This window comes from Vulpes lagopus, chromosome 7 (assembly GCF_018345385.1).
Source record: "Vulpes lagopus strain Blue_001 chromosome 7, ASM1834538v1, whole genome shotgun sequence".
In the NCBI taxonomy this organism is placed as follows: Eukaryota; Metazoa; Chordata; class Mammalia; order Carnivora; family Canidae; genus Vulpes; species Vulpes lagopus.
In genome coordinates, this window is record NC_054830.1 from 10,322,923 (window position 1) to 10,346,177 (window position 23,255).

The following is a 23,255-nucleotide window of genomic DNA, read 5'->3' on the forward strand; positions in this document are numbered from 1 at the left end:
TCCCCTGACATATACTGAAAAGACTACAGGAAAACAAACAAACAAACAAAAAACAAAAAAACAAACAAACAAAAACAAAAAAAGGAAAGTACCAAGTGTTGCTAAAGGTGTAGAAATTGGAGCCCATTGCTGGTGGGGATGGAAAATAATTTGGTGGTTCTCAAAATGTTGAACATAGAATTACCCTATAACTCACAAACTCCAATGCTAATTGTGTAGCCCCAAAGAACTGAAAACAGTTATTCAGCCAAAAAACATGAACCCATATTCATAGTAGCACTATTCACAATAGTTGAAAAGTGGCAACAAACTAAATGTTCATCAGTGCATGGAGGGCTGAACAGGTGCTATATCCGTATGCAATGGAATATTATTCAGCCATAAGAAAGAATGAAACACTGATAGAATCTACATCATGGATTAACCTTGAAAACATTATATTAGGTAAAAGAAGCCACACTATGAAGCAACATAGTGTATGATTCTCTCTATATGAAATGTCCAGAACAGGCATAGAAAACAGACCAGTGTGGCCAGGGATTGAGGGAGGGGAGAAATGAGGAATGACTCCTGAAGGAGGCACAGTGTTTACTTCAGGGCTGATGAATATATTTTAGAAGTACAGACGATGATTACAACTTTGTAGTGTACTAAATGCCACTGAATTTGGGCACCGAGGTGGCTCAGTTGGTTGAGCATCTGACTCTTGATTTCAGCTCAGGTCATGATCTCAGTGTCATGGGAGAGAGCCTTGCATCAGGCTCCTTCTCAACTTGGAGTCTGCTTGAGGATTTTCTTCTCTCTCTCTGTCCCTCCCCACTGCTCTTGCCTGCTCTCTCCCTCTAAAATAAATAAATAAATCTTAAAAAATAAATGCCACTGAATTGCACACTTTGTTTAAAATGGAGAATTTTATGGTACATGGAGAATTTTACCTCAAATAAAACACTTAAATATCAGACTGTATTAAATTCATATTAATCCAAATTAAATAAATTGGTTTCTTGGGAAGCCATTTCTCTTCTCTCTTAAATTCTTCACTATCATTAATTCATCTGCTCATAATTTATTTTGTATTAACATGTATATTAGTTATACTTTTATTCATTTCCTTTTTTATTGAGGTATAATTGACATAGAACACTATACTAGTTTCAAGTGTACAACATAATGATTTCTTATTTGTATATATTGCAAAAGGATCACCACAGAAAGCCTAGGTAAGATCTGGCACCACACAGTCAAAAATTTTTTTCCCTGTGATAAGAACTTTCAAGATTTACTCTTGTAGCAACTTTGAAATATGTAACATCATATTAGTAATTATAGTCACAATGCTGTGCCTTACATCCCATGGCTTATTTATTTTGTATCTCCTGACCTCCTTCACCCATTTAGCTCACTGCCCACACCCACACACCGCATGAATACCCTTCTCATCCCCACCGCTGGCAACCACCAATCTGTATCTATGAGCTTGTGTTTGTGTGTGTGTTTTTTTTAAAGATTCCACATATAAGTAAGATCACATGACACTGTCCTTCTATGACTTATTTTACTTAGCATAATTTATTCATTTCTTTTTAGCCACTTTTTAAAAGTTGTTTATAACTGTAACACTAAGATACAAGTATGGTCTCTCTGCTCCAGTGAGATCGGGCAACAAATGAGGTGGGGAACAGGTAGAGCAGGAGCCCGGTACTTACCTGTGCCTGCAGATGCATTGAAGGTCAATGTCCCATTGGACAGGGCCTGGCTCATATTTCTCAGGGAATTCTCCAGGCCAGTGAGCAGATTAGTGGCCACACGGTGTTGCTCTGAGCGAGGCAGGGCCTTCAGGTCCTCGGGGGTCTCCAGCAGCTCATCCACCCCCTGTATGAGGTCCTGGGGGAAAGCAGCTGCTGAAGTAGTGATTCATGGGCCAGGCAGACTGCATGAAGAGGCTTTCCACTTAGCCTCAGAGTAAAGATCCTAGAGACTATCTATTTGGGGGATCAAAGTGGCATTGTTTGGGATATCCTGGGATTACCCCTGCAATCCAGCCACTCATGGTCAATCCTACTCATGAATGCCAAGGATGACATCAACCCAAATTCCAGGAATAGTAAGAGGAAGGGTTGTAAGTGCAATTAGGTGTCTAATAGGGAGTACAAATACTTGGATGTTTGCTTTTCCTGTCCACCCTGGGAGAGGTGGGGCCTCAGAGAGCCTTGATGGGATGCCTCCAACTTGTTTCCCCTGGATTCTGGTCTTACCTGGATGGTGTTCTGGACAAAGTCTGGTTTGAACTCTCTGTGTAGATCTTGGACTCTTTGAAAGAAGCGAGAGAGTGTCTGGGGAGAGAGGAGATGAGGAAGTCAAAGAGCCTCAGTGTGGGTCCTGAAGCTTGAGGAAAATGGTGGCCAGGCAGGGTGAGGGGCTCATGCTTTAAGGAAGGATTTCCTGTCTTATGGTCCCTGCTGGGGCCACTCACCTGGCTCTTGATTCCACGGGGTGGAGTCCAGGTGGGGAAAAAGATGCCTGCAGGGGATAACGGTGGTTCACTAGGTGTGAGAATATCTCTGAGTGTGTGTTGAGGGTAGTGGTCTGGGGATAGGTAAGGCTAGGTAAATTCCCAGGTGGTCACTTGGTTATTTAGGGACCCTAGTTTGGGCATATAAGCATTAGGAAGGCCCTATGTCTCCTCCCTGTTGAGTGGGTGCCTTTTCTTATTTATACAGAGATGCACTATGGGTCAATGTGGTGGCCCAGATGCTCAGCTATCTAGGTGTGGATGGAATTGGACTGAGTCCTCCCTGTCTTTAGCCCCAATGCCCTCAGCTTCCCTGGGCAGCTTTCAGCCAAGGTGAAGAAATCATGGCCATCTGTGTCCTGGCCTGAGCATTTGGACAAAAGCCAGAGTAGGTCTTCTAGGGAACCATGTGCAGGGAATGCCACAGTTCCCAATCAAGATCCTGTCTGGCTCCCAGTGATGGTCTTTGTTTTAATTCCATCACGGCAACTGCTTACTTGCTGGTGTTCAATGATAACTTCCATTGGTACCTCTTCTAGATGAAAACCTCTTATCATCCAGCTCTCCATGTGTGTATGGGGGTGGATCCTTGTTATCCAGCTTAGGCTTGACACAACATCCTTCTGGGTTCTGGTCATCTGGTCTGCTCGTAGTATTATGAACTGAAATTATTTGGGACAGTCAGGGTAAGCTTTGTGCAGGGAAATAGTCAGAGGCTGGGTAGCTGAGAAGGGGCACCTGGATGTCATAACTGTTGGCCAGGGAGAATGCTGGCCCAGGAAAGGGGGATGGCCCTCTCATATTCCCATTGCAGTGTTTCTGGATGGGGTTCCTGGGTCCAACATGGCCAGGAAGTCTGAGGTTTCCTGGCATGGCTAAAACCAAGTAGGCTCTGCAGGGGAAAGGTCTAATCCTGGCAGTTGATGATGATGAGAAGGGATTTTGCACTGGAAACAATATCCTGTGAGTTCCTGAAATATCTTTTTTAAAAAATATTTTATTTATTTATTCATGAGAGACACACACAGAGAAAGGTAGAGACATAGGCAGAGGGAGAAGCAGGCTCCCTGCAGGGAGCCCAATGTGGGACTCGATCCCAGAACCCTGGGATCACAATGTGAGCCAAAGGCATATGCTCAGCCACTGAGACACCCAGATGCCCCAGTTTTTCTGAAATATCTTGAATGCCATCCTTTTTTTATTTTACAAATATAAGATAGCAGGGGGGCAAGGGGATGCTTTAAAGTGACCCTCTTCAGAGGTCTCTGAGCCCTGGGCTTTAAAGCTGGATGGGTGACTGGGTAGGTGCTGAGGATGGCTGTCTGATGCCTGGAGAAAGTGGAGCAGATTAAGCCTCATGGATGAGGGTATGGAAGATGGGGAGGTTCTTACCTTGACACGTGTTCTCACTCTCATCCATGAACATTGTTGCCCCAGAAGCAAGCACATATCCCGGGATGCACATGCAGTAGTAGCTCCCTTCTGTGTTCTGACAGTCTGCAAACTTTCCACAGGACACTGTTGGGGGTGGTCCACACTCATTGATGTCTAGAACACAACAGGGCAAAGGGTCACCTCCCAAAGGTGTGAGTTCCTACAGGGCAGAGGCCTACCTCCAGCCTGACTCTGCCAACAGGACTGGAGAGAACTCAGTTTGCAGGTGGCATTCCTGGAGCACGTCTGAGCTGGAGCCAGCCACTCTAGAAAGTCTGCTGCCTGCTCTGCTCATCTCTACTCTCTGGCTGGGCCTGAGGGCACCTAGATTCAGACACTCTGCTGTACCATGACGGGGGCTGGAAGGAGATCTGCATCCCCTTCTGCAGGCCTTGTAGGGAGGATGGAGGCACTGAGTCCCTGTTTGCACTACTGGGGATGTAGGGGTGGGTTCCAGTCAGGGTGACTAGTGGCACTGAAGGCCACTCTCGATGCTGATTTGGTGAAGGGAGTCATGGCTGGAATCTGTCCAGGATAACACTCATTCACACCTGAGGACAAAGCCCGGTGGTCAGGCCCCTGCCCATTGACAGCTTCTACCTCTGATTACTCACTGTGACCCTAGTAAATCCCACAGTCTTTATTACCTGCTACTTTAAGCTCCCAATGTCAGGCATTTTTAAGGTTCTCCAAGATGTCTCTGTGGGAGTCATACTATCTCCACTCCGGAGGGATGTCCTCTCTTATAAAAGACATTGGGGATGTGAAATGAAGAAGCTGCACACAGCTAAGCCATTGGGGATGTTTTCTGGCATCTTATCTCTACCTGTTCTTTAAGCATGACAGGAAAGATATCCATAGCCAGATCCTCTTTTAGTAGCTCAGGGACTCACAGAGCTGGGCCTCCACCCCACCCCACAACCTTGAGGACAGGTATCTCACCATTGCCACCATCTAAAAAGAGGAGAGGGCATTCCAATTGCCCAGATGGGGGTGAACATGAATGGGTCAGGTGTGCATCTTCCCACATCTGTCATGTCCTGGTGCTATGGTCCCATAGCCTGGACCTGGGGCCTTAGAAGGAGGTCCACAAGTTCTGGTGGGAAACTGCTCAGCATCATGCTGAGTCCTTTCAGACTCTCAAAGTCTTGTTCCCTTGATTGGAATGTACAAGACCAAATATTCTGTCCCTGCATTCTTACTCATTTTTGTGTCCATGGTTCTTATAAAACTGTTGCTGTATTTAGCCAACAGTGTCCAGCCTCAGCTCTTTGAGTCCCTGGGCTACTCAAAGGGGATGGTTGAGAATGAGGTGCAAGGTGTGGAAGGCATGAGGACAGGAAACCCCTCAAGCAGATAGATGTGAATCCAGAAAGGAGCTGGGATCCAGTTATATTAGCTGCAGGATCTCCTCAGCATGATCACCCAGCCATGAATCTCCATGACAGACACATGTGCAAATGCATCAAGACTGGCTAATAGTCACGATAATATCTTTTCTTTTTTAAATCTGGTAACATCTTCTCCCCAATGACACATGGATACTTAGAAAACAAAGAAAATGTGAAAAATAAGAACAAAGAAAATCAACTGTAAGTCTACTACATGGACCATTGGATGATTTAGGTTATTTTTTTTCCCTTTGCTTTTCAAACATATCAGGAACATTTTCCCTTGTTATCAATAAATATGCATCTAAGATGATTTTGAGTAGAAGAAGAATATTTCTTGGTGCAAAAATTGTACATTTCCCCTTTTCTCCACTATTTTTTTATTGTTGTAAAATGCCATAACATAAAATTTACCTTGTTAACCATATTTAAAGCATATAAATTTCTTTTATGATCTTGCATTCTTGAAGAATGAAAGCTCTTTTGTTTTAGACCTTGATCTAGGTTCTATGACCTTATTAATTGTGCCTTTGGATAAATCAATCTCTTTGAGCCCAATTATGATCTTTTAAAAAGATGAAGGCATAAAATTCATAGAAAAAAACATGGGATAAGCTCTTTAAAATGGTCTCGGCATAGATTTTTTTTGGATTTGACTCCAAACACAAAGATAAAGAAGTGGGAACACACCAAACTAAAAAGCTTCTGAACAGCAAGGGAAACCATCAACAAAGAGAAAAGGCAATCTATAATTTAGGAGAATATATTTGCAGATCATATATCTGAGAAGTGATTAACATTCAAAAAATATAAAGAACTAATTTAACACCACAGATAAAACCTAAACAACCCAACTTAAAAATGGGGAGAAGATCTGAATAAGCATTTTCCAAAGACATCCAAATGGCCAACGGGTACATGAAAAGGTACTCATTCATTTCATCATTCATCATCAAGGAGATGTGAATCCAAACCATACTGTGATATCATCTCACAACAGTTGGAATGGCTATTAAAAAAAAGTTAAGAAATAACAAGTATTGGTGACAAGGTGGGGAAAAGGGTATCTTGTGTCCTGTTGGAAGGAATGCAAATTAGTGCAGCCACTGTGGGAAAAATTCTGGAGGTTCCTCAAAAAATTAAAAATGATTCAGTAATTTCATTTCTGGATATTTATTTGAAGGAATCAGACACTCACTTGAAAAGATATCCGTGCCCTTGTGTTCATTGCAGTTTTATTTATACTAGGCAAACAATCTGTTTCTATCAATGCATGAGTGGATAATGAAAAAGTGGGTGTATTTATACAGGGGAATATCACTCAGCCATAAAAGAGAAGGCAGTCCCACCATTTGCAATGACATGGATGGATCTTGAAGGCATTATGCTAAGCGAGACAAGTCAGACAGAGAGGACAGATGCCACATGATTTCACTTATATGTGGAATTTAAAAACAAACAACAAACAAACTAGAACTCATGGAGAGAGCAGATGAGTGAGTACCAGAGGTGGGGAGGGGTTGTTTGGGTGTGGGGGCGGGGTGGGAAGAATGGATGTAAGTGGGAAGGGAAAGCCATGCTAACTGCTTGTTTCATGGGGCTGCTGTGAGGAGCAAGCTAGGAGGAGAACCTGAGCTTCTAGGCCCTGAGTGTTTCTCTCCTCTTGTTGCTTCCACTACTTCTCTTTCCTTGCGCTATGAGAATCATCACAATAATAACAGCAGTGACCATGATAATAGCTTGTGTTTGACAGTTTGCTCTGCACTAGTCTTTACCTGTTATTTTTTTTATAATAAATTTATTTTTTATTGGTGTTCAATTTGCTAACATACAGAATAACACCCAGTGCTCATCCCGTCAAGTGCCCCCCTCAGTGCCCATCACCCATTCACCCCCACCCCCCCGCCCTCCTCCCCTTCCACCACCCCTAGTTCGTTTCCCACACATGTAGAGTTTAAACCTCACGTCATCCGTGGGGGGTAGGTACAATGATTATCCCCAATTTACAGGCAAGAAAACTGAGGCATAGAGAGGAGAAATAATTTCTTACATGTCAGGTATAATCAGTGGTGAGCTGGACCTTGAACCCACGTAGCCCAGCTCTGCTGTGTAAGCTCTCATCACTCTACCTACTGATCATGAAAACCTGATTGTCCACTTCCCTCCTACTCTATTTGCTCTGTCATCTCTTTTCCTTGTTGAAGTGCTGGGTGCTGCTCTCAGTGAGGCTGAGGGCTTGAGGTGTCCCCCCACTCCCCCTCATCTCAGCTAACTGTGTCTGTGCCCCTCCACCCTCTCAAGCCCCTGTACCATCACAACTGTCCAAGCGGCTGGTGAAGATCTCCCCAGACGAAGAACTGAAACCCGGAGAGCAGCGACAGGCGGTGGCATTGACACATGTGGATTTCAGAGGGCACCACGGAGCACAGTCTGTGGGGGCAGAGACTGTGGGAACAAAGGCCACAGTCAGAAGGCTCAAGAAATGGAGGGAGCTAGCTGCCAGCTTGGGGGTCCAGGAGTAGAGCAGAGGAGGGTAGGGAAGGGATGGCTGCCATTGGAAGAGCTCAGGAAACTCTGGATATTTAGGGAGGAGGAAGCAGCTTCTCTTATACCCAGAAGACCATCTGTGAGCCTTATCTGTGGAATAAGATTCTTTCCCCACTGCTTGTCGGTGAGACAATCCAAACCCCAGCATGCACTCCTCAGCTTATGTCACCAATGGAGCTGGCTGGGCAGACTCACCTCTCAGTTTCTGTACAGGTCCCAGTGTCAACAGCAGCAGCACCAACATCCCTGGGGAAGAAAAACAGATGACAAAGAGAGAATAGTCAAGCTCCAGTTTCAACCAGTGTCTGCATGGTCATTGCATCCTGAGGGGTGGTTCTGCCTGTAGCCCAGGCTTTCCAGCAGAATCCACAAGCCTCCTATAGTGAACACAGAACAAGACTCAGCCTGTCTCCTCCATCTCTCTGGACTCCCTGAGAAGTCAATCAAGATAACCATAGCCTTTATGGGACCCGAGGTGCTACATGTGAGAGGACAGAGAACACACAGACAGCTGATGTCAGAGACACAACCTAGAGACTCCAACCTCTCCCAAAGAAAGGGAGTACATCTTGAAGGAGAAACTCTTCAAATCCAAGTGTCTTGCCCATATGCATGTTCTGTGTTCTCTGGCAATAGCAGAAATATGCCTGGAGAAGGCCCCGTGCTCTCTTCTGTGGTGAGTTGGTGCCTTTTCTATTTCATATGGAGCCTCTTATGGGAGAATAGTGTGACTAGATCCTCTGCTGTCCATGTGGATGGAAGTGGCCCAAGCCCTCTTACTCTGTCAGGCTTAGTGCCCTCAGCTTCCCTGGGTGGTTCCCAGGTGGAGTGGGGACATCATGGCCACCTGAGTCCCAGCCTAAGGACTCGGACAAGTCCAGGGTGGGCCTTTCTGGGAACTGAGTACAGGGGAAATGCTGCATTCCCTACCAGGACCTGTCATGGTTCCCAGAGATGGCCTTTGTCCTGACTTTCCCCAGGTGGATTCTCACTGCCTACATAACTCTTGGACTCCTGGTTGTCCTGGTGGGACAGTAAACTCCCATCCATGCTAACTGTGAGACTCCAGCTTCTTGGAGATAGCCAAGAAACACACCTGAACCAGGCACTTTAAGGGGCTTGAGGGAAAGAGTCAGGAGAATGAAGGTGATGCCAGATAGGCAAGATCACTTGGACAGTGAGCACCAGGGCTGTAGTAAACAGTGGGGTTGAGATCCAGTCAGGCAGCTTTGGGGCAGTGAATTTGCCTTTTCTGATTCCCATGAAGGAATCATCCAGACTAAAAGAAAGTGGTGAGAATTTGCATCTGATAAAGATCAGTGGTGGGTGGGGGCGAGTGGCTGAAGAGCGGAGCAGGTGCTGATGGGTGAAAGGTGGCAGATGTTTCTGTGTTCTTGGCCCTTGGCCTCCCACCAGGGATGCAGACCTGTGGGCCATGCCAAGTAGGGATCAGCCTCCATCTTCTGTCTCTGAGTGGTCTGGGTCAAAATAGGGCCTGGGTTGACCTCCTTGGAAGTAGGTCAGGTGTCTGGCAATAGTACCCTCTCTTTCCATCCAGTCCAGATGGCAGCCTCCTCCATTCACCTAAATCTCAGAGTATGTGTAGGGTGGTCCACATCACTCTGCCCACCCACCCTTGTACAACATCTTCCAGGTCCTAGTCATCTGCCCACAAGACTGTAGACTAAAATTATCAGAGAGGCTCAGGGAAGAGCCTTGCATGGGAAACTAGAGACAAAGGCCAAGAAGCTGTTCACAGTGCCAGGAGGCATCTTCTCCAGGCAAGGTTGTTGGCCAGGGGCAGGGCTGGTCAGGAAAGGTAGGCCCACCTTTGAATTTCCTCCCTTCCCATATTTCTGAACAGGGTTCCTGGGTTCATTCTGGCATGGCTGAGCCTTTGTGGATTCTGGGGAGGGGTGGGAAGGTCTCATCTTGGCTGCTACTGATGAAGCAGAGGAAGACGGATATTGCACTGAAACATAACATGCTGTAAGCTTGTGAAGTATCTTGAATGCTACCCTGCTGTTTTCTGAAAATAAAGTGCCACGTGTCAAAGAAGATGTTCTAAGACTGTGTGAGTGGCACGTTGGAGGGATCTGAGCCTTGAGGTTTGGAAAGGGACAGGATACCAGGTAGATGCCCAGGGTGTTCTCTGATGCTTGGAGAAAGTGGGCTGAATAATCTCAAACCACAGGGATGAGGAGATGGAAGGTGCAAAGTCATTCTTACCTTGACACATGTTCTCACTCTCATTCCTGAAGGCTGTCTCAGAAATAAGCTCCTGTCCTGGGCCGCACATACAGTACTTCCCATCCATGCCCTGGCAGTCAGCATAGGCTGCACAGGACTTTCTCAATGATGGTTCACACATGTTGATATCTGGAATACAACAAGATGAAGGATCACTTCTCAAAGGAATAAGTTCCTACAGGGAAGAGGCCCTGGTCTCTAGTCTGACCCCATGATGAAGGTTGGAAAGACACAGATCCTAGGCAGCACTCCTGGGGGAGATCTCAGCTAGAGCCAGCTGCTCCAAAATATTGCTTTCTGCTCTGCTCATCTCTGCTCTCTGGCTGGATTTGAGGCCCCCTAGATTCAGACACTGCTGTGCCTTGCATGATGGGGACAGGAAGGAAGGCCACTCTCCTCTGCAGGCCTTGCGGGGGTGGACAGAGGCACTGAGTCAGGCTCCAGACCCTCCTCTGTAGTGCTGTTTGCACCACTGGAGACCTGGGGTGGTGGGCTCTAGTCAGGGTGACAGTAGCATAGAAGGCCACCCTTGATGCTGAGGCAGCTTAGGGGCTGTCCAGAGTGATGATATTTATCATTTGCACCTGATGATAGAAACAGATGGTCAGGCCCATACTCAGAGTGGCCCAAGGTCACCTCACAATCCTCATCAAGCACTCCCCCAAATCCCAATGTCGAGCCTTTTACAGGTGCCCCAGGATGTCTCTGGGGAGAATTCCCTTTAACCAGAGCCCACAATATATGAGAAATGAAGAAACAACAGGAAGATACTCCTATTTGAGTCATTGCAGGGTGGGTTCCTGGCCTCTTATCTCTTCTTGTTCTCTAAAAATGAGAGGAAAGATGCCTGTGAGCTAGGTCCCCTTTGAGTAGCTTCGGGTCCCACAGAGCTGGGGCTACACATCACTGGTTAAAAATAACAGTTTAATAAGAACCAACAAGGGTGGCACGGGAGGCTCAGCGGTTTAGCGCCGCCTTCCGCCCAAGGCCTGATCCTGGAAACCCGGAATTGAGTCCCACAGCAGGCTCCCTGCATGGAGCCTGCTTCTTCCTCTGCCTGTGTCTCTGCCTCTCTCTCTGTCTCTTATAAATAAATAAATAAATAAATAAATAAATCTTTAAAAAAATAAGAACCAACAAGACAAGAATGCATCAAAATGCAGGGATAGGATGTTTTCTCCTAGGGCAGCACAGGTGGCTCAGCGGTTTAGCACTGCCTTCAGCCCAGGGTGTGATCCTAGGGACCCGGAATCGAGTCCCACGTCGGGCTCCCTGCATGAAGTCTGCTTCTCCCTCTCTCTCTCTCTCTCTGTCTCTCATGAATAAATATTTTTTTAAAAAAAGTTCATTTAAGAATGTTTTCTCCTATACATTCTAAACAGGGGACCAAAAAACTCTCAGAGCTTGAAAGGACTCATGACAACATGCTAAGTCAGGGCAGGCAACTGGTCTCCCCCAGAGCAGAATTTCCCACCAGAACTTGTGGACTTCCTTTATAAGGATCCAGACCCCACACTGTGGGTGTCAGCATCAGGACATGACAGATGTGGGAAGATGCACACCTGACACATTCATGTTCACCTCCACCTGGGCGAAGGGACTGACCTCTCTTCTCAGATGATGAGAATGACTGGATACCTGCCTTCAAGGTTCATGGGTTGGGTGGATTGGAGTGGCGGACAAATGGGAATGAGATGTACAGGAGGGAAAGATGACAATGAGAAATCCTCAACCTGACAGGTGAGCTCCCAGAAAGGACCTGAGATCCAATCACCAGCCATGTCACCTTCCATGCTCACCCAGCCAGGAGTTTCCATGAGACACATATGCAAATGCATGGGGATCTCCCAAGGATATTACTCAGCCATTAGAAATGACAAATACCATTTGCTTCAACGTGGATGGAACTGGAGGGTATTATACTGAGTGAAGTAAGTCAATTGGAAAAGGACAAACATTATATGGTCTCATTCATTTGGGGAATATAAAAAATAGTGAAACATAATAAGGGAAAAGGAGAGAAAGAGTGGGAAATATCAGTGAGGGAGACAGAACATGATAGACTCCGAACTCTGGGAAACAAAAAAGGGGTGGTAGAAAGGGAGGTGGGTGGGGGGATGGAGTGACTGGGTGATGGGCAGTGAGGGGGGCACTTGGCGGAATGAGCACTGGGTGTTATGCTATATGTTGGCAAATTGAACTCCAATAAAAAAAAAAAGGATACCTCTTGGGAATGAAGGGCCTTGGCAAGATTCACACCACCATTCTTTTGTCTGTGATTAAATTTACTTTATCCCAAATATAAATGACACACAGATACTCAGAAGATAAAGAAAATGTAAGAAAAATGAAAATAAGGAAAATTACCTATAAGTCTACCACACAGACTACTGGGAAATTTTAGGGTAATTTTTCTTATCTTTTCAAACATACTAGAAATTTTTCCTTTAATTATCAGTATATATGCATCTAAGACTATTTTGAGTACATGAAAGCATTTCTTGGTGTAAAAACTATATATTTTTCTGCATTTCCCTATTTTCTTTTTGTGGTAAAATGTGCAAAACAAAATTTTCAGTCTTAGCAATTTTTAAAATTATTTATTTATTTATTTATTTTTAAGATTTTATTTATTTATTTATGAGACAGAGAGAGAGAGAGAGAGAGAGAGAGAGAGAGAGAGAGAGAAAGAGAGAGGCAGAGACACAGGCAGAGGGAGAAGCAGGCTCCATGCAGGGAGCCCGACACGGGACTGGATCCCAGGTCTCCAGGATCACACCCTGGGCCGAAGGCGATGCTAAACTACTGAGCAACCCGGGCTGCCCTCTGTCTTAACAATTTTTAAGTATTATAATTTCTTTTTATGATCCTATTTCATTGAATAAAAACCTCTTCAGTGTCATTTAAAATTTTTTAAAAGCAAAATTCAGTTCCAACTTCATTCAAGTTGTGTTTATTTTCATCTTAAAGGAAAATCAATTTTTGTTTTCCTGATTTGAGAAAAATAGTTGTTTTTAATGAGATTGAAAAACTTTCTTTCACTCATTCTTTTTAGTTTAAAATTATGTTACATTTATTTTAATGTTTTGATCATTTCTTTTTTGTATCATTTTGTATCATTTCTTTTTTTTATTGGAGTTCAATTTGCCAACATATAGCATAACACCCAGTGCTCATCCCGCCAAGTGCCGCCGCCCACCTCCCTTTCCATTACCCTTGTTCGTTTCCCAGAGTTAGGTATCTCTCATGTTTTGTCACTGATATTTTCACTCATTTTCTCTCCTTTCCCTTTATTCCCTTTCACTAATTCTTATATTCTCCAAACGAATGAGACCATATAATGTTTGTCCTTCTCTGATTGACTTATTTCATTTCTTAAGCAGATACGTAGTACAATTTAATTTTTGGATTTTAAAAGTTTTTTTTGAAGATTTATTTATTTTGAGAGGGAGAGAGAGAAAGAGAGAGAGAGAGAGAGAGAGAGAGAGAGAGAGAGAGAGAGAAAGCAGGAGGAGGGGCAGAGGAATAGATTCCCCTCCTTCCCTTCCTGAGCAGAGAGCCTGATGTGGTGCTCCATCCCAGGACCCTGAGTTCATGACCTGAGCTGAAATGAAGAATCAGACATTCAATAGACTGAGTCACCCAGGTGCCCTGAAAGTTTATTTTTGTATACTTAAAAAATTATTTCAGGATCAAAATAAATTATTGAAATAGTACTAAATAATACTATCTTATTTGTGCACACTGCTCTTTAGCTTATAAATTTTTTTGTTTGTTTATTGAAGCATTATTTATAATAGTTAAGATATGGAAGCAACCTGAGTGTCCATCAACAGTTAAGTGGATAAGGGAGATGTGGTATATACACAGTGGACTATTATAGAGCCATAAAAGGAGGAGATTATTGTGTTTGAGACAATATAGGTGGATCTAGGGGGTATTATGTTAAGTGAAATAAGATTGAGAAAGACAAATACCATATGATATCACTCATCAATGGAATCTAAAAAAACCCACCAAATGAATAAAACAAACAGACAAAAAGCAGAATCAGGCCTATAATACAGAGAGCACTATCCTCCTGATGGAGGATAGTGGAGTTGGGGGTTGGGTGAAGGGGAGTGGGAGATACAGGCTATCCGTTATGGAATGAATAAGTCATGGCAGCAATGTGTTGATTTATAGGGACAGATGGTAGCTACTCTTGGGGTGAACATAGTATAAATTTGTTGAATCGTTATGTTGTACATATGAAGTTAATGTAACATTGTGTGTCACATATACTTAAATAAAGCAGACTTTAGAAATGTTTTCTTTAATTAGAGAGGGAGACAAACCAGGAGAGACTCCTAACTCTGGGAAGCAAACAAAGGGTTGCAGAAGGGGGGGCAGGTGGGGGGAATGGGGTGACTGGGTGACAGGCACTAATGAGGGCATTTGATGGGATGAGCACTGGGTATTATACTATATGTTGGCAAATTGAACTTTAATAAAATATTTAAAAAAGAAATCTTTTTTCTTTTTTAAAGTGTATTTTCATTGAAGTATAATTAACATATAGTTTTATGTTAGTTCAAGATGTACAACATAATAATTTAACAATTCTGCATTGGAATATTACTCAGCCATTAGAAATGACAAATACCCACCATTTGCTTCAACGTGGATGGAACTGGAGGGTATTATGCTGAGTGAAGTAAGTCAATCGGAGAAGGACAAACATTATATGTTCTCATTCATTTGGGGAATATAAATAATAGTGAAAGGGAATAGAAGGGAAGGGAGAAGAAATGGGTAGGAAATATCAGAAAGGGAGACAGAACATGAAGACTCCTAACTCTGGGAAACTAACTAGGGGTGGTGGAAGGGGAGGAGGGCGGGGGGGGTGGGGGTGACTGGGTGACGGGCACTGAGGGGGGCACTTGACGGGATGAGCACTGGGTGTTATTCTGTATGTTGGCAAATTGAACACCAATAAAAAATAAATTTATTATTAAAAAAACAATTCTAGACATTACACAGTGCTCACCATGGTGGGTGTAGTCATCACTTGTCACCAAACAATGTTATTATAGTATTATTGCCTCTATTCCCCATGCTGTGCTTCTCATCTCTATGACTTATTTATTTTATAGCTTTAAGCTAATCCCCTTATCTATTTTGTCCAACCCCCTGCCACCTCCCCTCTGACAACCATCAGTTTGCTCTCTGTATTTAAGAGGCTGGTTTTGTTAGTTTTATATTTTAGATTCCACATATATATGAAATCATATGGCATTTGTCTTTCTCAGTCTGACTTACTGTACTTGGCAAAAGTGCAGATGGCAAGATGTCTTTTTTATGGGTAATTTTCCATTGCAGACAGATGTCACATCTTTTTTAAAAAAATATTTTATTGATTTTTAGAGAGAGAGAGGGAGAGAGAGAATGAGCAGAGCAAGAGGGAGAAGCAGACTGTGTTGAGCAGGGAGCCTGAAGCCGGGCTTGATCCCAGGACTCTAGGATCATGACCTGAGCCAAAGGCAGACACTTAACAGACTGAGACACCCAGGTGCCCCAGATGTTGCATCTTATTTATTCTTTCATCTATGATGGACCCTTGAGTTGCTTCCATGTCTTGGCCATAGTAAATAATGCTGTAGTAAATGTTAGGGGTGCATGTATCTTTTTGAATATATATGCCACATCTTCTTTATCCATTCATCTGTCAAAGGACATTGTGGCTCCTTCCACAGTTTGGCTATTGTGGACATTGCTGCTATGAACATTGGAGTGCAGGTGTCCTGTCATTTCACTACATCTATATCTTTGGGGTAAATAAGTTTTTTTTTTTTTGTTTTTTGGGTAAATACCCAGTAGTATAATTACTGGATCATATAGTATTTCTATTTTTAATTTTTTGAGGAACCTACATATAGTTTTCCACAGTGGCTGCACCAGTTTCCATTCCCACTGACAGTGCATGAGGGTTCCCTTTTCTCCACATCCTCACCAATACTTAAAAACCCCTTAGTTTTATACCTGGATACGCTTCTACCACTTTATTAGTTGTAAGACTTTGGATAAGTCACTCAATCTCTCTGAGACCAAATTTGATAATTTAAAAAATGATGCTACCTCGAAATCATAAAGTTCATGGAAGAAAACAGAGAGTAAGCTTTTTGACATTGGTGTAGGCAACGATTTTTTTGGACTTGACGCCAAAAACAGAGGCAACAAAAGCAAAAATAGACAAGTGGGACTACATTAAACTAAAATTGTTTTTACAGCAGGGAAAGCACCAACAAAATTAAAAGGCAACCTACAATTTGGGAGAAAATATTTGCCAATCATATGTCTGATAAAGGATTCACATTAAAAATATATAAAGAATTCATACAATTCAATAGCAAAAAACCCTTCCAAAGATGATTAATAATAATAATAATAATAATAGGTATAGGTTTGAATAAACATTTTTTCCAAAGAAGACATCCAAATAGTCAAGAGGTACGTGAAAATGTACTCAACATTGCTAATCATCAGGGAAATGCAAATCAAAACAATAAAATATCACCTTCACCTGTCAGAATGGCTGTTATAAAAAAGACAAGGAATAACAACTGCTGGTGAGGATATAGGAAAAAGGGAATCTTGCGCACTGTTGGAGGGAATTTAAATTGGTAAACCATGACCATGAGGCAGGAGTTCCCCATCGGCTCATTCTAGGAAGAGAGCCTGAGCTTTCAGGTTTGGGGGTCCTTTCCTCATCTTATGAAAATAATCACAGTAATAACAGCAGTGACCATGATAATAGCTCATATTTGACAGTCTGCTCCATACCAGTCTTTACCTGTTCTGCACACACATAAACTTTAAACCTGACTCCATCCATGGGGGATAGGTACAGTGATTATCCCCAATTTACAGACAAGCAAATTGAGGCATAGAGAGGAGAAATAATTTCTTACATGTCAGATGTAGTCAGTGGTGAGCTGGACCTTGAACCCACATTATCCCAGCTCTGCTGTGTAAGCTCTCAACACTCTACCTACTGATCATGAAAATCTGAATGTCCACTTTCTTCACACTTCCCCTGCTCTCAATGAGGGCCCCCTCCCCCATCTCTCCCCACATCTCCATGCCCCTCCACCATCCCAAGGCCCTGTACATCACAACTCTCCAAAGGTAAAGGTAAAGATCTCTCCAGACAAAGAACAAATCCTGGAGAGCAGTGACACATGACGGCACTGACCCATGGAGAGTTCAGAGGGCACCAGTGAGCATAGGTGTGGGATCACTAGCAGAAAAAAGATTAAAGCCAGAAGTTTCAAGGAATGGATGAAGCCAGCTGCCAGCTAAGAGTCCATGAGTAGAGCAGGGCAGAGAAGGGATGGATGCCATTGGAAGAGGAAAAGACAGAAGACTGGACATTTAGAGAGGAAGAAACAGCATCTCTTATCTCCAGAAGATCCTCTTGGAGCCTCATTTGGATAATAAGTCTCCTTTCCTCCTTGTGGATGAGAGGACTCAGATCCCAGTGTGCACTCTCCAGCTTATGTCACTAAGTCTGGGCAGACTCACCTCTAGTCTTCTGGGCTGAAGCTCCTAATGGCAACAGCAGCAGCATCAAGAGTTCTAGAGCAGAAAAAACAGTGAGAGAACAAAGAGAGGAGAATGGAGCTCTAGTTTCAACTTCTGATGGCATGGTCATTGCCTCCTGGGGAAGTGGCTCTGGCCCTGCAGCCCACAGCTTTCCAGCATCATCCACAAGGCTCTGGTACCTTATGTAGAATTGAGGACCAGGCCCATTACCTCCCTCTCCCTGGACTCCCTGAAGAGTCATTCACTAATGGATACCATCCTCATGGAGACTTGGTGCTACAGGTAAGGGGACAGAATATATTCAGACAGCTGATGTAAGGGACAAAACTTAGAAATGCCAGCCTCTCCCAATGGAGGGGGTAAATCTTGAAGCACAAAGTCCTCAGATTGTTGTTCTCTGCCCATAGCCAGGTTCTTTGTTCTCTGGCAGTGGCAGAAATCTACCCTGAACATTTCTCTTTCAGGAACACTTCCCCTCCCTGTTCAACATACATGTTTCATGGCCCATGAGAAGAGTGTGTATTGAGGGATCAGAGAGCCCCAATCCTGAGTCCCAGCTCACAGTGGCATTGGCTAGGCAGGAAGTCCTGGAATCACGAGAGGGGGAGCTGATGACAGGTGAGGGGTGAGAACTATGGCACTGGCAGGTGGAACCACCATCTCCTGATTAAGTGACCTTTCCAGGTGCAACATCTGTGGTTTCTATGGTTCCTTCCAAGTGACCTCCTGGCCCTCCTACAGCACACTGAGGGCACAGCCTTTCCCTTTCTCTCCCAGGCTGGTCCTGAGCAATGGGTCACTGGACAGGCCTCGTGGTATGAAAACCATTGCAGGTGGGAAGGAATCTACCCCACAGGCAATCATCACCTGGCCAGCTGTTAAAGTCTGTCATTCCATTCATGAGAGGCAATGAACCCTATGAAAACCTTTTAATATCTCAGGGCCTTTACAGGATTTTCCTATAATGTGCCCAGAATTAAAAAAAATCATGTTCCACAGATCAGATGATAAGAAATGTGGTTATTTTCACAACCAGGAAACAAATTACAACCAATGAGGACAATATATAGGAACACTTAATTTGCTATGTAACAGGTATTATCCTAAGCATGAAAGGATAGAAAGGCTAATCAGAATTAAGCTGACCTTCCCATTATGCACCGTTATTGCCCTTTCAACCACCCAGTCTATGGACTAAAGGATGATGTTTTTCTTAGCTCATTAGCATTTTCAGAGAATTTGGTTATATACCCTTGTGAAAAACACAGTATAGGTGACATGATGGTTAATTTCATGTATCAATTTGGTGGGGCTACAGCATGCAGGCATTTGGTCAAACACTAGTTTAGATTTGTTGTGTGGATGTTTTTTGGATGAAATTAATAGTTAAATCAGTAGACTCTGAGTAAAGCAGATTACCCTCCATAATGTGGGTGGGCCTCATCCAATCAGTTGAAGACCTTAGGAGGAAAAAGACTGACTTCCTCTGAGGAAGAAGGCATTCGGCTTCCAGATTGACTTCAAACTTGAGATGTAACATCAAGTCTTCCTGGGGTCCCAGCTTGCTGGCCTGCACTGCAGGATATTAACTTCCCAACCTCCACAATCTTATAAACCAATTCCTTAAAATGAATGAATCTCTCTCACACCACACACACACACACACACACACACACACACACACACATTATATTGGTTCTGTTTCTCTGGAGAAACTGGACCAATAGAGGTAGTAAAATGAGAAGTCTTTGTTGGATGGGCTCTGGGAATAAATTTTACTGATTTTCTCCTTTGAGACAATATAAATGAGCCAATATCCTTCTTAAAATCTCTTCCCTTTGTCCTTTATAGAAAGTGGGAAAACAAATCAGATCATCAAGAACACAGAATATTCTCTAACTGGATAGAGTTCCCAGATAGCTCTAGTAATCTGTCATTATTGTTATAATTCTACCTACCTGGGAGCAGTAGATTTCTGTTTTTCATGGTGCAAGACACCAGCAAGCCCAGGCACGGAGGACGTCTGGTTTTGGTCTGCGTGTGTTACAAAAACTTCCTGTTTTAAGTCTTATTTGGCCTCCAGAGGATCTGACATAGGAAACCACTGGTCTAGATCCTTTCTTTCCCGATAATCTGTCCTATGATTAACTTCTCAGAAATTCACTTCTGTTTTTATAAGTATTTGCATAGCATTACTGGGTGTTTGTATTGAAAGCCTCCTTGAAGGTGGTTTTTAAAATCTTTGTGGTATGGGAAGATGTGATCCTGTGTATTATAAGAATTTCCCAATGTGAAGAATTACTCTGCTGTTCTTTCTACCCTATGAAGACCTTGGATTAGACTGAACAGAATTATCTATTTAGTATTTGTTAAAAGACAGTTTTTGAAAAAACATTTTATTTATTTATTTTAGAGAGAGAGAAAGACAGAGAGAGAGAGAGAGAGAGAGCAAGTGAGAGAGAGATCCTGTGCGAGCAGGGGGAGGTGCAGAGGGAGAGGGAAGGAAGAGAATCTCAAGCAGACTACGTGCTGAGCTTGGAGCCCCACACAAGGCTGGATTCCAAAACTCCAAGATCATGGCCTGAGCAGAAATCAAGAGTTGGATGTATAATGGACTGAGTCACCCAAGCACCCCTAAAAGACAATTTTATTAATGTATAATTGCCTTACGGCACTATATTAGCTTTAGATATATATACAACATAATGATTTAATATCTTATATATTGTGAAATAATCACCACAATAAGCCTACTGGACATCCATTACCATACATAACTGCAAATTTTGTGTGTGTGTGTGTGTGATGAGAACTTTTAAGATCTATTCTGTTAGTGACTTTCAAATATGCAATAAAACATTATTAATTGTAATCACCATGCTGTACTTCTATATCCTTAGGACTTAGTGATTTTGTAACTGGCTGAATAATTTTCATATACATATAAAATTCCATTATATATATAGACACCACATTTTATTTATTCAATCATCCACACCATGAAAAATGTTGTGCTACATTCCACTGGCACCCATGATTTTTGATGAGCAATAACAGCTTATTCATATGTGAAATGTTTGTTCCCTTAGTGATGAAGCATCACAATGTCTCATTACTTTCAAGATTTTTTTCTATGTATTTAGTCATTAAAAATTTGATCGTGGTGTATCTTGGCCCTAATTTGTTTAAGTTGATTCTGTTTGGAGTTTCCTAAGCTTTTTGAATCTATATGTTTTCATCTTTTGGAAATTTGAGAAACTTTAATCATTTTTTTCTCTGAATGATTTTTCAGTTCCATATTCTCTATCTTCCTTTGGAATACATTTAAAAAAATTAAATTCAAGTAGCCAGGGACACTTGGGTGGCTTAGTGGTTGAGTGTCTGCCTTTGGCTCAGGCCATGATCCCAGGGTCCTGGAATTGAGTCCTGAATCAGGCTCCCCACAGGGAGCCTGCTTCTTGCTCTGCTTGTGTCTCTGCTTATCTCTGTGTCTCTCTCATGAATAAATAAATAAAATCTTTAAAAAAGAAATTCAAGTAGCCAACATATGGTACATCACTAGTTTCAGATGTAGAGTTCAATGATTCATCAGTTGCATATAACGCTCAGTTCTCACGGCATCATGTGTTCTCCTTAATGCTCATCACCCAGTCACCCCATCCCCTTCCTTATCCTCCACCCATTCAGCAACCTTCAGTTTGTTTCCAATAGATAAGAATCTCTCATGTAATTCAATGACAGAAATATTAGACTTTTTTTTGTAATCCCATAGGTTCCTGAGACTCTGATAATGATTTTTAGATTATTTATATATTTATTTATTTATTTAACAAAGGGAGAGAGAGAGAGAGAGAGAGAGAGAGAGAGAGAGAGAGAGAGAGAGAAGCAGACTCCCCACTGAGCAGGAAGCCTGATGGTGGACTTGACCTGAGCTGAAGGCAGATCTTTAACCGATTGAGCCACCCAGGCACCATTGATAATTTTTTTTCCTGTAGTTTATTTTGTCTGTCTTATTCAGATTGCATAAATTATGCTGTTTTGATTTCAGGTTCACTGATTCTTTTTTCTCTCTTTTGTCACCATTCTGCTAGCAAGCCCATTCAATAGAGTTTTCATTTCACTTTTTGTATTTTTCAGGTCTAAAGTTTCCATTAGGTCTTTGTAATCATCTGTTTCTTTATCAAAGTTCTGTTTCTTTGCTGAGTCTTTCTACTTTTTTCATTTGTTTCAGAAAAGCTTGCTGGTAATTGCTCATTAGAACATTTGTTTTTTAGATTTTATTTATTTATTCATGAGAGACACACAGAGAGAGGCAGAGACACAGGCAGAGGGAGAAGCAGGCTCCCTGTGGGGAACCCAATGTGGGACTCGATCCCAGGAACTCAGGATTATAACTTGAGCCAAAAGACAGACACTCAACCATGAGCCACCCAGGTGCCCCATGATTGGAAATGTTTATACCCAAATTTCTTAAAGAAATTTTTAAAAGATTTTATTTATTTATTTGAGAGAGAGCTAGCAGGAGCAGGGTTGGTGGGGATGAGGGGCAGAGGGAGAGGGAGAAGCAGATTCCCCACTGAGCAGGGAGCCCATGGTGGGGCTGGATCCCAAGACCCTGAGATCATGACTTGAGATGAAGGCTGACACTTAGCCTACTGAGCCACCTAGGCATCCCCGTTTAAACTAGTTTTTAAAATTGTTTTCTTTGTGGTACAATATATAAAATAAAAGTTGTGATTTTAACCATCTTAATGTATACAATTCAGTGGTACTAATTACATCGGTAATAATTTTGTGCAATCATCATCACTAATCCTAAAATGTTTTCATCACTCTCTGCAGGAGCTCTGTATCTTGTAAGGACTAACTCTCCCATGCCCTTCCCTGGCCCCCAGTAGCCTCTAATCTACCTTCTGTCTGTCTCTCTTTTAAATTTTTTTTTTAAAATTTAAATTCATTAGAGCACTTTTTATGATGGTTACTATAAAATATTTGTCAGAGAATTCTAACATTTATATTATCTCAGTTTGAGGTTTTCTTGGTTCTTGGTGTGACAATGATTTTTTTAAGTTGTATCCTTGGTCTTTATGGTTATTATGTTTTGAAACTTGATTGTATTAAAATCTCTTTCGGCAGACTCTTCTGACTTCATGCTGGGAGTTTTTAAAAAAATATGTGTATATGTATATATATATGTATATATTTTGTATGCTTTTATTGGAGTTCGATTTGCCAACATATAGCCCAGCACCCAGTGCTCATCCCGTCAAGTGCCCCCCTCAGTGCCCATCACTCAGTCACCCCATCCCCCCACCCACCTCTCCTTCCACTACCCCTTGTTCATTTCCCAGAGTTAAGAGTCTTTCATGTTTTGTCACCATCTCTGATTTTTTCCACTCATTTTCTCTCCTTTCCCCTATAATCCCTTTCATATTTTTTATATTTCCCGTATGAGTGAAACCGTTTGATGATTGTCCTTCTCTAATTGACTTACATGCTGGGAGTTGAGGGAAGAATGGCCGTCTTGTTGCTGGCAC

General features: G+C 42.7%; 1 protein-coding gene across 2 annotated transcripts in view; it reads right to left on the reverse strand.

The window, feature by feature from the left end:
- The window catches only part of LOC121494289 (adhesion G protein-coupled receptor E2-like), a 32,260-nt gene extending 12,512 nt beyond the window's left edge, over nucleotides 1-19,748 (reverse strand). Inside the window, exons 1-10 of one of the 2 annotated variants that reach the window (XM_041760547.1) lie at nucleotides 19,677-19,745; nucleotides 17,698-17,751; nucleotides 10,114-10,263; nucleotides 8,080-8,130; nucleotides 7,648-7,782; nucleotides 3,905-4,060; nucleotides 3,043-3,174; nucleotides 2,474-2,520; nucleotides 2,256-2,333; nucleotides 1,707-1,884 (exon numbers count right to left, since the gene is read on the reverse strand). In XM_041760547.1, the coding sequence (XP_041616481.1) occupies nucleotides 1,707-1,884; nucleotides 2,256-2,333; nucleotides 2,474-2,520; nucleotides 3,043-3,174; nucleotides 3,905-4,060; nucleotides 7,648-7,782; nucleotides 8,080-8,130; nucleotides 10,114-10,263; nucleotides 17,698-17,751; nucleotides 19,677-19,704 (1,009 nt within the window). In that variant the 5' untranslated portion in view covers nucleotides 19,705-19,745. Of the gene's footprint in view, nucleotides 1-1,706; nucleotides 1,885-2,255; nucleotides 2,334-2,473; nucleotides 2,521-3,042; nucleotides 3,175-3,904; nucleotides 4,061-7,647; nucleotides 7,783-8,079; nucleotides 8,131-10,113; nucleotides 10,264-17,697; nucleotides 17,752-19,676 lie in introns of both variants that reach the window. The other variant, XM_041760548.1, reaches the window with a different exon arrangement.
- Between the last annotated feature and the right edge of the window lie 3,507 nt (nucleotides 19,749-23,255).